This window comes from Prunus persica, chromosome G1, assembly GCF_000346465.2.
Source record: "Prunus persica cultivar Lovell chromosome G1, Prunus_persica_NCBIv2, whole genome shotgun sequence".
NCBI classification, from domain to species: domain Eukaryota; kingdom Viridiplantae; phylum Streptophyta; class Magnoliopsida; order Rosales; family Rosaceae; genus Prunus; species Prunus persica.
This window is the reverse complement of record NC_034009.1, coordinates 23,607,965-23,622,360: the sequence shown is the minus strand read 5'-3', so window position 1 is coordinate 23,622,360 and position 14,396 is coordinate 23,607,965. Positions and strand designations below refer to the sequence as shown.

Genomic DNA, 14,396 nt, shown 5'->3' with positions numbered 1-14,396 from the left:
TAGGGTGGCAGAGAATGAGAACAAGTTTGGCAAGTATTCTCTGTTTTCTGATTTCACGACGCATGTTGTATTGTATCTTATAAGTTAGGTCCTTCCCCCTCTCTTCTCATATCGATGTCATTTATATACAAACACAATACCAAAGGTGTGGGCTGAGGCAGACGCCCTCCATATTCCTCATTAGATTCATAGAAATTTATTTCTCTTTTACACCCAATCTCTGGCTCACAACAACACCCCATTCTTTAATAGAAAATTTTACTTGTGTAGTTCTTGTTTGATGATTTAGTCCTAGGGTGGAACTCACGGTACCCCAAGTGCAGGAGACTCTCACCCTACTAATACTATGAGAGGAGCTTACTTACACTCCATTTCACTCAAGAAAGACTTTTAATCACAATATGATCCTATATAAAATCAGTTCAAAGAATTAGAGAAGAGTTGCATTTAAAAAATAATTAACACCGAAACCTAATGTTGACTTTCACAACGTTCAAACCATCTTGACTAATATTGTGACATTTGCCAACACTTAAGTGATGTCGATGATAGTGGCCATTGTAAAAATAAGAAGAAAAATAAATAAAAGGCATGTGTGCTATTTCTCGATATAATAAAAATATAGGCTCATAGAGTCTAGTGGCAGAGCCAGGAATCTTACCACAAGGAGTCCTACTACATGGTAAGTCCAAACACTTTGGGTGCTATTCATCTAGACTCTTGTCCTGATGCTGGTTTTTATCATACAAGCGTTGTCGTTGATAGCATGCATTATAAAACTAGGAAGAAAAATAAATGAAAGGCATTTTAGGATATATCCTTGGAAGAAAAAAAAATGGTTCTTATGCGTGCTCTTTCTCTATATAATAAATATTTAATAAATCCAATTAAAAGATGTTACATGTTATTAGTGTATAATTATGGAAGATGATATATTTTAATGCCATGTGATGTGAGAGAGACACAACTTAAGTTTTCCTCCACAGTGAGGGGCAGATTGGATACTGAGGTTAGGTTCGAAAGTAGCCAAGCAAATCAAATCAGAAAAAAAGGCAGATGCGTAGTGGCAAAATAGAGGGACAAAAGGGGATCCCTCCAGCTGAGGATAGCCCTACTACATATGGAAAGGCCTCTATTTATTTTATTATTGTTTCGAGGGATCATAAACTTTGGGACAATAATTGAATGAAGGGGAGGAAATCAGACATGTTCAGGTTTCCTTAAAATAAAGGGATGCTTATGGTTAAATCCTTCTATATTCAAAATGAAAAGAAAATCCAAGAGCGATCAGTGGCCAAAAAGCCCAACAAAATCCCTCTAGATTTCGAATAATTATGAGATAAGAGAGGCTTCCCCAAGTCGGAGGAGGGGTCTCTAAAGCTGTAAAGCACAGCATAATCCTACTAGATTTCCATATGATATAGAGAGAGAGAGAGAGAGAGAGAGAAGAAAAAAAGCCCATGTGTCGTGTGTGCCTTTAATTTATAAGATTTGGGGGCACCTTATCCCTCCTGGAAAGACCAACTTGCATCGATAAAAGGATAAGGTACTAGATTAATTAATAATCCCTATAATATTAAAGATCCCTAAAAACATAGTAGCCGGAAAAAAAAAAAATTAAACGTAGATTATACCAGTTGGTTAAGGAAGTGTACTCAGAATCGTTGCACTTGAATTCGAACCTGTTTTAGTCAAAAAAAAACACAAAGAGAAAAGGTAAGAGAAAATTAAGAAAAAAGAGCCGCCTTGTCGTTGTGATTGTGAGAGAAAAACACGAACAGAGACCTGGAAGACCAAGTTTTTTAGGAGGTGAGATGGGTCCCACTTGGCAGTGACATAATAGTCGCATGCCCTCCTTTTTTTAATATATTTTTTGATTATTGAATATGATTTTGTTAATATTTTGTTGTTATGTCCCTCCAAAACTCTTCGCCAGCTCAAGAGCCACCACCACCCAACCAACACTTAACACACAGCCACAAAGCCTCGTCTCATTTCATTTTCGAAGCAACGCAGAAACTGCGAGAGACTCTCAGAGAGAGCAAACTAGAAAGCCCTGTCTCAAACACAGAGCTCAAGTTTTGCTCTTTATTTTTGCGCTTCTGGAATCCCAACCTCTGTTTTCATTGTTTCTAATGGATTGGTCTTCCTCTTCTCTCACTGTTGACGATGAGTTTGAGAAGCTCGCGATGAGAATTAACCCTCCAAGGTAATTCACTCTCCGTTCTCTTCATTTTTGGTTTTGTTTCCTTTATGGGGTTTTTTTGGGGATGAATTGCTCTTGGTTTTCGTTGAAGAAAATGGGTTTTGCTCATTTTCTTTAAAGTTCATTGTTTCTTGAGCTGCAATTGTCCATTTTGAGTGTTTTTAATGATACAGTTTATTTATATGGTTTCTTCTTGATATGGGATTTGTAGGGTTACCGTTGATAATACCTCAAGCAGGAAAGCCACTTTGATAAAGGTATATCTGACTGAATTTCTTGAATTATCTTTGCAAGCAATCCAAAAGGACCATTCTTTTTAACATTGGTTCTTTGTCCTTATCCTTTTTTTTTCTTTTTTTTTAATGAGAAAATTGTAGGTAGATAGTGCAAATAAGCGTGGGAGTTTGCTGGAGTTGGTTCAGGTTCTGAATGATTTAAATCTCATTATAAGACGAGCTTACATTTCGTCGGATGGGGAATGGTTCATGGATGGTGAGCTTTTTATTTCCAAGTGCTGAAAAATCTCAAATTTTTATTCTTTATGACTAATTTTCAATGATTCTTTTTGCAGTATTTCATGTCACTGATCAACAGGGGAATAAGCTCTCTGATGATGGAATAGCTGAACGCATTCAACAGGTCAATCCGCAAAACTAGTAGCCCTCTTTCTTTCTTCTAATATCGAAATTGAGAATGGGGTTTAGACTGACTTTTAATAGGTGGAACTTTCCGCAAATTTGATTGATCGATGTGTTTTCTATCTGTATTGTGGAAGCAATAGTTTGAGTCTTACTGCATTAGGAGGTTTACTTCATTCAGTTTTCGTATGGTTCTATGTGTGCTTCTTGACCTGCTCATATATGAACTGAATTTCAGTATTAGTCACGATTTGTATATATTCACTTTATAAAACATGGTGCACATTGTGGCAAGATCTATTCAAAAGGATAACTCACTTTCCCCACCCCAAGAGAGAAGACTGTCTAGAACCTTACTAGACAGTCTTCTCTGTTTGGTTTGTAATGGAAATAATTAGCAACATTATCTGTGAATCTTGTAAATTTTAATTCATATTGATTATTGAATTCAAATTTTGCAGTCACTAGGACCAAGAGCACGGAGCTTCCGTTCCTTGAGAAGGTCTGTGGGTGTCCAAGCTGCCGCAGAACACACCACTATTGAATTGACAGGAAGGGACAGGCCAGGCTTGCTGTCTGAAGTTTTTGCTGTTCTTTCTGATCTCAAATGCAATGTGGTCACCGCAGAAGTCTGGACTCACAATTCAAGAATGGCATCAGTTGTTTTCATCACTGACGAGGCAACTGGGAGGCCTATTGATGATCCTGACCATCTTTCCAAAATAAAAAAACTTCTCCTTTATGTGCTTAAGGGGGACAGAGATAAGCGCAGTGCCAACACTGCTGTTTCTGTGGATTCCACACATAAGGAAAGGAGGCTTCACCAGATGATGTATGCTGATCGTGATTATGATATGGATGGTGCTGATTGTGGATCAGCCAGTGATCGAAGCAAACCTCTTGTAACTGTTGAAAATTGTGTAGATAAAGGATATACTGTTGTGAACTTAAGGTGCCCAGACCGTCCTAAGCTGCTCTTTGATACTGTATGCACCTTAACAGATATGCAATATGTGGTATACCATGCAACTGTGATTGCTGAAGGACCTGAGGCTTATCAGGTTGTCTTTATTTCCCTAAAGTTACTCGAAATTTCTTATTTTAGCTTTAAGATGCATATCGCAATCAACACAAATACCTTATTTTAGTTAACATTTAATCTTTTTTTAATAGGAATATTATATCAGACACACGGATGGCTGTCCTATTAGTTCTGAAGGAGAAAGGCTGAGGGTTATCCATTGCTTGGAAGCAGCGATTAGAAGGCGGACGTCTGAGGTACAAACATACAGTAATTTTAATTTTGTATATCTTTTTCCCGATTTCACATAGCATTTTGAAGTCAAAGCATCATTTCTAATGCAGGGTATAAGACTAGAGCTTTGTGGTGAAGATAGAGTTGGCCTTCTTTCTGATGTGACTCGCATATTTAGAGAAAATGGTCTTTCAGTCACCCGAGCTGAGGTTACAACCAGGGGCTCCCAAGCCGTGAATGTTTTCTATGTGATAGATGCATCAGGAAATCAAGTGAAGAGTGAGACAATTGAAGCAGTTCGGCAAGAGATTGGTTCAACCATACTACGTGTGAAAGAAGACTTCTATTCAAAATCTCCACCACAGGAGAGTGTGAGATTCTCTTTGGGGAATCTCTTTCGGACTAGATCGGAGAAGTTCCTTTACAACCTGGGTTTGATAAAGTCATGTTCATGAGTGTCTCATTAGGTAAACTAGGCGCTGTCTGTCACTCTGTCTAATGCCTGTGTATATTAGGATGCCTTTTGGTTAGCTGTAAATTGTGCTCTGAAACTGCAATGCAAAGCTTCAGGTCAATCCCTTTGTTGATCTTGAATCCGGCCTGGGACTTGTAAATCAGATTTCTGACTTGTACAGTTCCAATCTACATACATTTCCCCAGCTTCATCCTTTAGTCTCTAAAGGTATGATAAATACATATATGACCTATTCTACCAGCTACTGCAGAATCTCAAACCTGGTATGCCTTTTTGGCAATTCATATTATAAGGGCTAGTTCTGATAATCAGCAGGAAACCTTACAGTGTGATGACACTAGGATCTAAGAAGTCACAAATTGAATGATCAATCTAATCTCTCAATTAGAGAAGAACCCTTAAAAGCATAAAAAGCATGTCTTTCATCAGGGTTTTCAGTTCTCCAATTTTTGCTATAAAAAGCTTGCATTTTTACACCTAGACACCTAGTGTTCCTATCAATATGAACAAGACAGAACAACTCATGGCACAAATATTGTAGCAAGTGCCTTTCTTCTTGTTTGTTTTATTTTGTGGGCTAGGGCTCCAATAGATGAATAAGCTGCCAAAATTGACCTGTGTGTTGCAATTTGATTAAACAAGTGCTTTTGTGACACTGCGCATTTGGATAGGGCTGGCAATTCAGCTTGAACATCAGGCCTTAGTTAATTGCAGTGACAGGTGTAGGTGTGAGTGTGTGTGTGTGTGCGCTCTTGAAGTTGAAAGTTGTTTTCATATAATGCTATGAGTAGGTAAGGTCACTATGGGGAACATTTGCCTTTTTCGGAATCAACCAAACATCTGACCTCAATAATAATAATAATAATAATAATAATAATAATTAGGCAATGAGTTTGGTTTAAGTGAACTATTTATTTTTGCATTCGGATTCCCGTGTTCAAATCCCCCTCTTTAATATTCGTGTTCAAATTCTCCTCTCATTGTGTAAAAAAATTATTATAATAATATTGTAAGAACAAACAAAGAAATGATGAGGGAAATGAGAGCATCATGATGAGGTAATTAAGGCGCAATTAAGAGGAGTTTTTGATTGATGGATGGATAGATGGATGGTGATGATGAGCATAATGATTTTGTCAGTCTAAGAAGGAAGGAAGAGAATGAAGAGGAAGGGAAGAAACGACATGTCATCAATGAAAGGGAAAGGGGAAAGGGAGACTAATAATAAAAAGTCTAACACCGACAGAATCTGAACGGGGGCAGAGTGGGGTGGGGGTCGTCACGAATCTCCACGCCCACATGATCCGTCGCTTTCCATTTTTGCTGTCGTTTAGGCTCATCTCCTTTCTATAGCTGGTTTTAGCTGTGATGTCTCAAACACTAGTACCACGTGGCGCAATCTGAACCGGACACACAGCCGCCAGTACATGTGGGCCTCACTTTCTCCATTCGATTGATGCCATGCCATGGACCGCTGGGGGGCTCACCAAAAAGAAAAGATGGTCCCTCCACCAAGGGTCACGTGGTTGGGATCGTATCGAATCCGCCTCGACGCGCGTGCGGCAAGTTGTGATTACTACGGCCAGAAAGACTCAGAGCGCAGAGCAGACTCAGCAGAAAGACCTTTTATTTTTTTAAATTTTTTGATACAAAATGAGAAATTAAATCAGCGATATTAAGCGAAAGAGGAATCGAACGTATGACTTAAATGTGTAAATAAATATTTTTAAATATTTGAGCTATAAATTCTATACAAAATACTCTAATTTGAAAAGGACCGAAATGAAACTCAAACAAAGACATGGGCACATTTTATTTTAATTTATTAGAAAATAGAACTATTTTATTTTATTCATCTATCATACATCAATTATGGTTGCAATGGGAGGGAATGTTGGTTTTGGAAGGGCTAGCTTGAGCCTTCCACGTGTATGCATTTCAGACATGTATAGACAATGGCATCGTCTGCTCTGCATTTCTAAGCTTTTTGTTTTGTATGATAGTTGCTCTCTTTTTCTCGTCAGGATGCTTTTTTCTGCCACAAAAGATACTAAATGTTAACGTAAGATTAGATACACAAAAATCCTAACATATTAAATATCGACAAACTGAAACCATTTTGTGCTAGATTGAATGTTTTACTTGTTACAAGTACGTGAGATTAAAAGTTGAAACTAAACATGAAATTTTGGAGTTGTTTATAGTGCAATTTGATGCAAACATGGGATTAGTCAAGTTAGTTAGATTCCCCATTCTGCATCCGAGTTCAAATTCTCCTATTCGTAGCTAAGATTAGATTAAAATATAATATCACTTGTATTTAATATATGTATAGTGCAACCTGATGGGTGAAATGAATTTTGACGTTGTGTTAATAAATGAAAGTCGAATAAATAAATATAATAAATAAAAAAACCATTTGAATGCTTCAATTACTACAAGAAGTCTTATCTTTGACACCTATATATATACTGAATTAATAATATAATTTAAGTTATTTATGCATATATTCATTTTGATAATGTCATCTAATTTTGTTTTGAGTATTGTTATTTCCAACTCTCTGTTCTATTTTCTCACTCATCTTATCTTCAAAATTTTAAAGATAAATTTACCCCTTTGTAAAATGACTACTAAAACCCTAAAAATAAAATAAATTTTTTCTTTTAACTCTCCGTATTCTTTCCATCTTCCCGACCTCAACAAATCCAACGAGCTAAACCCACCGATCTACCCATTCCAATCTTTTGAAAAGCTAAAAAAATAAGAAAAATAAAATTCGCAACTCCCCCTTTAATATTGTGTCATTAGGGTTGGTGGGTGTTAATAATAGAGGCCAAGGTGTCCTTCAATTTTATTCCATTTTCAAGATTTTTTAGTTTGATTAACCCACATGCGGGTCCTTATTCCATATAACATCACTTCAATTAAAATCCATGACAATCTTGCCAATGCTGCAGTGGTGAAGCCACCAATACTGCTAAGGAGTTAATGTGAATATTGATATGGTAGCGTAAATTTTAGTAGTTCTTCCAAGAGGATTAAGGGGTTGACTAGAATGGTGTTTCATTCTGGTCGTGAATCGAAAAAACAAGAAGAAGATGAAGAGTGATTTTCGTTGTTGAAAATTTAATGTTTTTAACTTGAATTAATAATTCAAGGGTATTTTAGGAATAATGGTGGGTGGGCAGATAAGATTGTGTATTTTTTTCAAATATACATGGTGGGTGGGGAAATAGGACAGGGGTGGAAATAGTAGACTCTTTGTTTTTGGAGTAGAGATTTTTGTAGAAATGTTATTTGAACTTATACCTTAGTTTCAATTTGTCACCTTAAAGAAAAATTTAAAAGAAATATCATCTTAATTTTTCAAAATCCATAATTTGTCATCCGACTTTAACAACATCCAATTTTTCATCTATTTTTAAGATTATTTTAGTCTTTCAATTTTCAAAGAAAAAAAAAGACAGAAAAAAGAGACATCCCTCCCTTTCTCCCTTACCTGCCCCTAAAACACATCGCAAATGACCCCCCTTTTCTCTCTCTCTGAGCATGTATAATTTATTTTTAGTGCAACAATTTCCACCACCTATCCTATTTTCTCATTGAGCCTGTCTTAAATTTTCAGATACATGATTTAAAACTACTTAAGCTTCCCACCCAAAATCTAACCCCTTTCTTGTCTTCATAGTTTCATTAACTTGTACCAACTATATTTCTGTTGAAGGATTTAAAGTTTGCTTGCTCATCTATTACGTAGGCTACCAAATTGTTGGTTTAGTAGTTGTCCTTCCACAAATTTTCAAGATGCAAATGGAAAAATACCAAAAAGAAAAAAGAAAAAGAAAAAGGTGGACTCAGTTTGGGTGGGCCGAGGGAATTTGTGTGTGGATGGTAGGTGTTCCATGGTAGATGATGAGGGTCTCAAAGAGTATTGCTATTTCCACCCCATTGTCCTATTTCCCCACCCACCTTATCTTTTCACCAACCTTATAGACTTGAATAAACAAAACCTATCTTTCCACCCACCATTATTCCTAAAATACCCATTAATTGTATTTCCATATTTGCTATTACAATAAATAAATAAAAATTATAAAAAATAATAATAATAAATTCTTCAATTAGCCTATCCCTACCCCAACCTTCTCCTCTGGAAAAAACCCAATAGTCAACAACACCATGACCTTACAAACATTTAACTCTCCTTCTTCAACCAAAGAAAAATTCCCTTCTACTGCCAACGAAAAAAAAACACTCACCTTCTTATCACCCACACACAAACCAAAAAAAAAAAAAAAAAAAAACTCACATTGATTACTCTATTTGTTTCAGAAAAGAAAAATACATTTGCTTTATTTTATTTTTAATTTTAGAGACTGCAATAGAGGTGTTACTTGACTTTGAAATTTAAAAGAAAGAAAGAGACAAAGGAAGAAAGGGAAATGGCCACGAGTTTCAGTTAGTTTTGGAGTTGCCCAAAAGCTGAAAGTCGATGTAATTATGGGACTACTTGAGCTTTAGAGTTATTGAAGAAAGAAAAACAATTGGATTATGTGTGACTGAAAATAAAATTGGGGTTATGAGTTTGCAAGTTTAGATTTTCTTCTGGTTCCTAATTTTTGAAGAATGCAGGGAGAGAAAAATGTTGATTTCGTTTTGTTTGGTGGGTTGGGTATGAAGATGGGTGTGGATTTTGAACAAAAATAAAAAATAAATAAAATATGGTCTGGGTGCGTGTGAGAGAGATTGAGAGAGTTGTCCTCATAAATCATTTTACAAAGAAGTAAATTTATCTTTAAAATTTTGAAAATAAGGTGGATGGAAAAATAGGACAGGTGGATGGAAATAACAGAACTCGTCTCAAATTACATCTTTTTAATATTATTTTGGAGACTTTATGATATAAATTTGGCTTAATAAAGATAATTTCATTTGCTGTTACATTTCATTCTCACCAATTGGATTTATGAATTTTCTATATTTAATTTGGTGAACTTATTAGGTGAATTTATCTTTTGTGGAAAGCCAAAAGATGAAGATATATATTTGTCCAAATTCAAGCCAAATGTGAAGAGAATTGCGGCGGATTTTATTGAATAATTAATTGTGAGATTATTGTGATTATTGTGATTATAAAGAGAAGTAAAGAGGGAGAAGAGAAGACAAAATCGTTGAAGCTAAAGAGCCTATTTCATATCATTCATAGCCATCCATTTAACGCCCACTACCTCACTATTATTTCTTTTCCACTAACTCTCCACCATCAACACATGTGTAATCCAATTAATCTCTCACTTAAACTTCATTACCCATCATGAATGTATTAGCTTTCCACTCACCTCATTGACTATTATAAATCACCTATCAACTTATTTGGCAAGGAAACCACTACGACAGATTTATTTATCCATTTCATTCAAATTTAGTTACGTTTTTCTTTGTAATGAGTTGCTAGAACTCTAGCTAAGGCTAAAGGGAATGTCCTTTGAGTAAGTTTATGAATTATTTTTTAATCCAATATAAGGTATGAATTGCTAAATTTTTTAATTTTTGATTGTTCAATATTTTCATATCCTTTTATTTTGATTGATGTTAAGTGCTACTATCTTTTCATGAGTTCAATTATATTTTTCTCATTGTTAAGAACTGACTTAGCATGCTTTTAAATTAAAAGATTTGATATTAAGCAATACTATTTTCTGAACAATCATTAATAAAAGATAACATTGAAAAATTAAATTATTTTTAATTTCTTTATCTTCCTGTTAAAGTTTCTCAATGATAATTTTAATCGAGTTATAATTTGGATTAAAGAACATGAAACATATTTTGCTTAAAGAATTGAACCTTGATGCCTTAGCATTTCCATTATTGATATTTCGTTTTTAAACTCAATCTCTACAACACTCAAATCAAATTACCTTTCCATTTTGCTTGTCACTTTTATTTTGGTATGTTTAATTATTTCTTTATGTTCGAACATTTGCCTACTTGCTCCTTGAGAATACGATACTTGGACTTATTATTACTACGTGTGACTACTTGCACTTGGGTAGACACAACAGTAGAGAGAGAGAGAAGAGGAAGGGGAATATGGAAGGAGGAATAGAGGAATGGGCTGTGAAGAGGGAAGGGGGAATGGATTTAAAGGTGGTCGAGGTTGGTTGGAACTGCTAGTGACGTAGCACATGGGATAGGGGAATGTGAGATTTTTTTTTTTCTTTCAATTTTAATTGTTTAAACAATATACAATTTTTTTATAATGATTTTTCCATTTTTAAAATACCCTTGAAAAATGGGAAGACTAAAATACCCTTGAAAATAGATTGAATTAAAGTCAGATGACAAATTAAGGATTTTGAAAATTTTAGGTGACATTTGTTTTAAATTTTTCTTTAAGGTGACAAATTGAAATTGAGGTAAAAGTTCAATTGATTTTCTACAAAAATACCTTTGAATTTTTGATTCGTTACGTAGGTATTCTTTAGATAAAGAGAATACGAACCAAGTTTTGACTTATTATTCACTCTCCTTTGGCAAAAGTCATTAAGATAAGAAAAAGGAAAACCCATTTGTTATCGATTGATATATGATCTTGACGATCGCATCGCATCGCATCGTGTCGAATCAAAAATAATGAGATGAAGAGTGGATTTCTGAATCTTCAATTAATCATTTTTAGTACAAAGGAGCCTCTTGCATTCCTTTCCTTTCCTTGTGTGTACGAAAACAGTTACCTGACGTTGGTTAGTACTAGTAGAGCAGCCAAGGTTTTGGTTTGGGAAACTAAATCAATATGGACTTAGAGTTGCAATAAATTGACCCAAAAAAGAAAACCAATAAGGACTTAACATGAACAAGGCCCATATGTATCTGAATCAACATCAAACCCTAGCCCAATATTACACCAAATGGGTAGCCCAAGAGCCATGGGATGCTGCTATTTTGAGCTTACAGTACTAATTGATGCTTTCCATGGATTGGATCACAGCAATTAACAATATTAATCAGTCCACCTATCATCACATTTTCATTTCACTCGTAGATTCAGAAAATGTTCTTTCCTCTAATTGGCTATAATTCCCAGTTCTCAAACTCAACTATCTGGAATACAGATATGTGGAAAAGAAAAAAGATTGTGCAGGACCTAATCTCACCAAACAAAAGCCTCTTGACTGGGTAGATAATACAAAAGCCTACATTTCCAAAAGGGAGCAAACTGATGAGAATCGCTGATAACTCAAACTGATAAGAAAACTCATCAGGCCACCGGCAGCTCTCCGCAGTCGGCAATGACCACCTTCTTTGTAGGACGGTCGCCTCTGTCTGTCTCTTGAGACTCAATCAGCCTAACCACATCCAGGCCTTCCAGAACTTGCCCAAACACAACATGCCTGTTGTCGAGCCATGGGGTCTGCAACCAAATAATTATACTTAAGCATGTATCAAGTTACAAAGCTATAATGCTACCTCCTCTAAGCTTCAACTACCTTCTGAGAAGAAACTAAGAAATCTTGTCAATCTTCCACATTAGGAAAATTAAAGTTTATGAATTTTTGCTTTGTGCCACAATTACATGAGGCTTCAAACAATTACGCCATAATTTTCCTACAATATGATTTATCGTATAGAGAATGAATGACACTTCTTACCTTGACAGTGCATATGAAGAACTGGCTCCCATTGGTATTGGGGCCTGCATTGGCCATGCTAACAACTCCTGGTCCAGTATGAGACACTGCAAAATCATGATTTACAGTGTTACGTTTGCAATGAAAGTTAGACACAAACATATTCAATATCTCATTGTATTATCTATGTTTTCTGGAAATATTATCCTAGGAAGGAATGTATCTAGCATGTCAGTCACCTACTATGAGGCATAAGAAGTGAGGAATAACTTACACTTAAAGTTCTCATCCTTAAAAGTACGACCGTAAATGCTTTTACCTCCAGTTCCCTGCGACATTATTCCAGCATTGTAATGTCATTGTTATGTCCAACAAAAGGAAAAACCTCTTAACAAAAACAAACTATGAAATTTTCAAAAATAATTTTTTAAAAAGCATGAAGAAATGTTACATATTTCAAAGTAATAAATGGAAAAAAATTGTGGGGAAAATCTTGGAAAAGTGAGGCAGTGAGATATAGGCCAAAAAGGGTACTCTCAATAGTTTATTAAGCACGAAATCCCTAAAAAGTCAACTCCTTCCAATACTCAGGAATTCAAGCTCTCATTTACTTGCAGGCAACATTGATTAGAAGACCTTTAGTAAACCTATGTACCTTTGGGAACAAAAGTAAATATATACTGGAAGAAGTTGTTATAAATAATACAGGAAAACTAATTTCACAAAGTTCAAAACGCATAGCTGGCTTGGGAAACAGAACAGAGAAAAGATGCATAAAACAGGAAAACTAAAATGGTCAACCAGCCATATGTGCGAGGTAACTCCACAGCTGTTTTTATGAGTGAATGGCGATGCCCACTGCAAACTTATGGACTCATAAGTTTAGATGTAAAGTTTTGGGCTAGAAAAGAGACCTATTCAAGCTATCATAACAATCTTAACAAGTGCTGAATTGTTTTTCTGTTTTCTTCTGTTTAACCTTGCAATCAGTGTTTAGCATAAGTGAACCATTAGTTTCCTTGTATTTGATAGATTGGCTTTTAAAGTAATCTTACCAATGTAAAATCAATCTTATACTAGAAACCTACACCATATATCATCGTTAAACCTTTAGTCAACCAATGTTGCAATTCATAAAATAAACCAGAAACAATGAGGCTACAAGGCTAGGAAGAGCACCCACATTGCCTTTGTCAAAATCCCCTCCTTGAATCATGAAATCCTTGATTACACGATGGAATGCTGAACCCTTGAACCCAAAGCCTTTATCACCTAAGAAAGACACACAGCTCATATGAAATCAAAATACATTCAAGAGGCCACTTTAATCAGACCACTTAAGCCATAAACAAAACCAAATAAATCTTAAAACCTGTGCACAGGGCACGGAAATTCTCTGCGGTTTGGGGCACATCATCACCAAACAATCCAATCACAATCCTTCCAGCAAGCTTCCCAACTGGATTCCCAATGCTAATGTCAAAATACACCTTATGGGTCACTTTTGATTGCAAAGTTGCTTCCTACAATTGAAAAAAGAAACTTAAAATTATAATTATAAGCTCACCAAATGCAGCAACTTTGGTTAACAAAAAAACAAAAAAGAATTTTCATTCAAACCTCAGCACTGGCCCGGACTGAGCTAACAAGACTGGCCCTTTTCTGAGAATTAGGGTTTGAAGAGAATGTCAGAGGGGACAAACGCGACGACCTGGAGAGGAAGCTGGAGGATAACGTTGCCTTTTTGTTAGAAGACAATGGAATTGTTGGAAGCGTGACTGAAGTACAGGTAGGGGTCAAAGCTCTGATCTGAGATACGCTGCGAGAACCCGGAAGCGAACCAACATTTGACTGCGAAAGCAAAAACAGAAAGAAAACTTCTTTTATTATACCGTCATTAACATTTATTTTTAATTTTGGGTTTCTCGGGAACCAAACAAAGTGAGAGAGAAGATGGGTTTTTACCAGGGTGGTCAATGGAGCCGCCATTGAAGGTATAGTAGAGCTACCTCTGCTGCTGCTGCTGCTAAGCTATGTGGTATGCTGATAAGGCTCAATGTGGGTGGTGTTGAAATTTATGGGATCAGTTCAGTATATTCCTTCTTTGTTGTTGCAAAGAAGCGATGAATTCGAGAGTAGCGAGAAGGTCACTGACTCACCAATGCAATGACTCTGAAATTACCAATAT

General features: G+C 35.8%; 2 protein-coding genes across 2 annotated transcripts; one reads left to right on the top strand and one right to left on the bottom strand.

Moving 5' to 3' along the window:
• Positions 1,901–4,814, top strand: LOC18789829 (ACT domain-containing protein ACR4). Its single transcript, XM_007222033.2, has 7 exons — positions 1,901–2,209; positions 2,418–2,463; positions 2,584–2,698; positions 2,778–2,845; positions 3,306–3,905; positions 4,018–4,122; positions 4,210–4,814. The coding sequence occupies exons 1-7, from the start codon at positions 2,136–2,138 to the stop codon at positions 4,552–4,554; spliced, it is 1,353 nt and encodes a 450-aa protein (XP_007222095.1). The 5' UTR covers positions 1,901–2,135; the 3' UTR covers positions 4,555–4,814.
• On the bottom strand, positions 11,455–14,317 carry LOC18788996 (photosynthetic NDH subunit of lumenal location 5, chloroplastic). The gene is made up of 7 exons (XM_007223330.2): positions 14,174–14,317; positions 13,829–14,059; positions 13,581–13,731; positions 13,392–13,480; positions 12,483–12,537; positions 12,230–12,315; positions 11,455–11,991 (listed from the first exon to the last, which is right to left on the bottom strand). Exons 1-7 carry the CDS (start codon positions 14,195–14,197, stop codon positions 11,839–11,841), a joined length of 789 nt encoding a protein of 262 aa, XP_007223392.1. The 5' UTR covers positions 14,198–14,317; the 3' UTR covers positions 11,455–11,838.

Coding starts and splice junctions, on each gene's coding strand:
- LOC18789829 (XM_007222033.2), top strand. CDS start 2,136: ATGGATTGGTCTTCCTCTTCTCTCACTGTTGACGATGAGTTTGAGAAG. Junction 2,464..2,583: donor GGAAAGCCACTTTGATAAAG/GTATATCTGACT, acceptor AGAAAATTGTAG/GTAGATAGTGCAAATAAGCG. Junction 4,123..4,209: donor TTAGAAGGCGGACGTCTGAG/GTACAAACATAC, acceptor TTTCTAATGCAG/GGTATAAGACTAGAGCTTTG.
- LOC18788996 (XM_007223330.2), bottom strand. CDS start 14,197: ATGGCGGCTCCATTGACCACCCTG. Junction 12,538..13,391: donor GGGATTTTGACAAAGGCAAT/GTGGGTGCTCTT, acceptor ATAATGTCGCAG/GGAACTGGAGGTAAAAGCAT. Junction 11,992..12,229: donor TCTTCATATGCACTGTCAAG/GTAAGAAGTGTC, acceptor ATTTGGTTGCAG/ACCCCATGGCTCGACAACAG.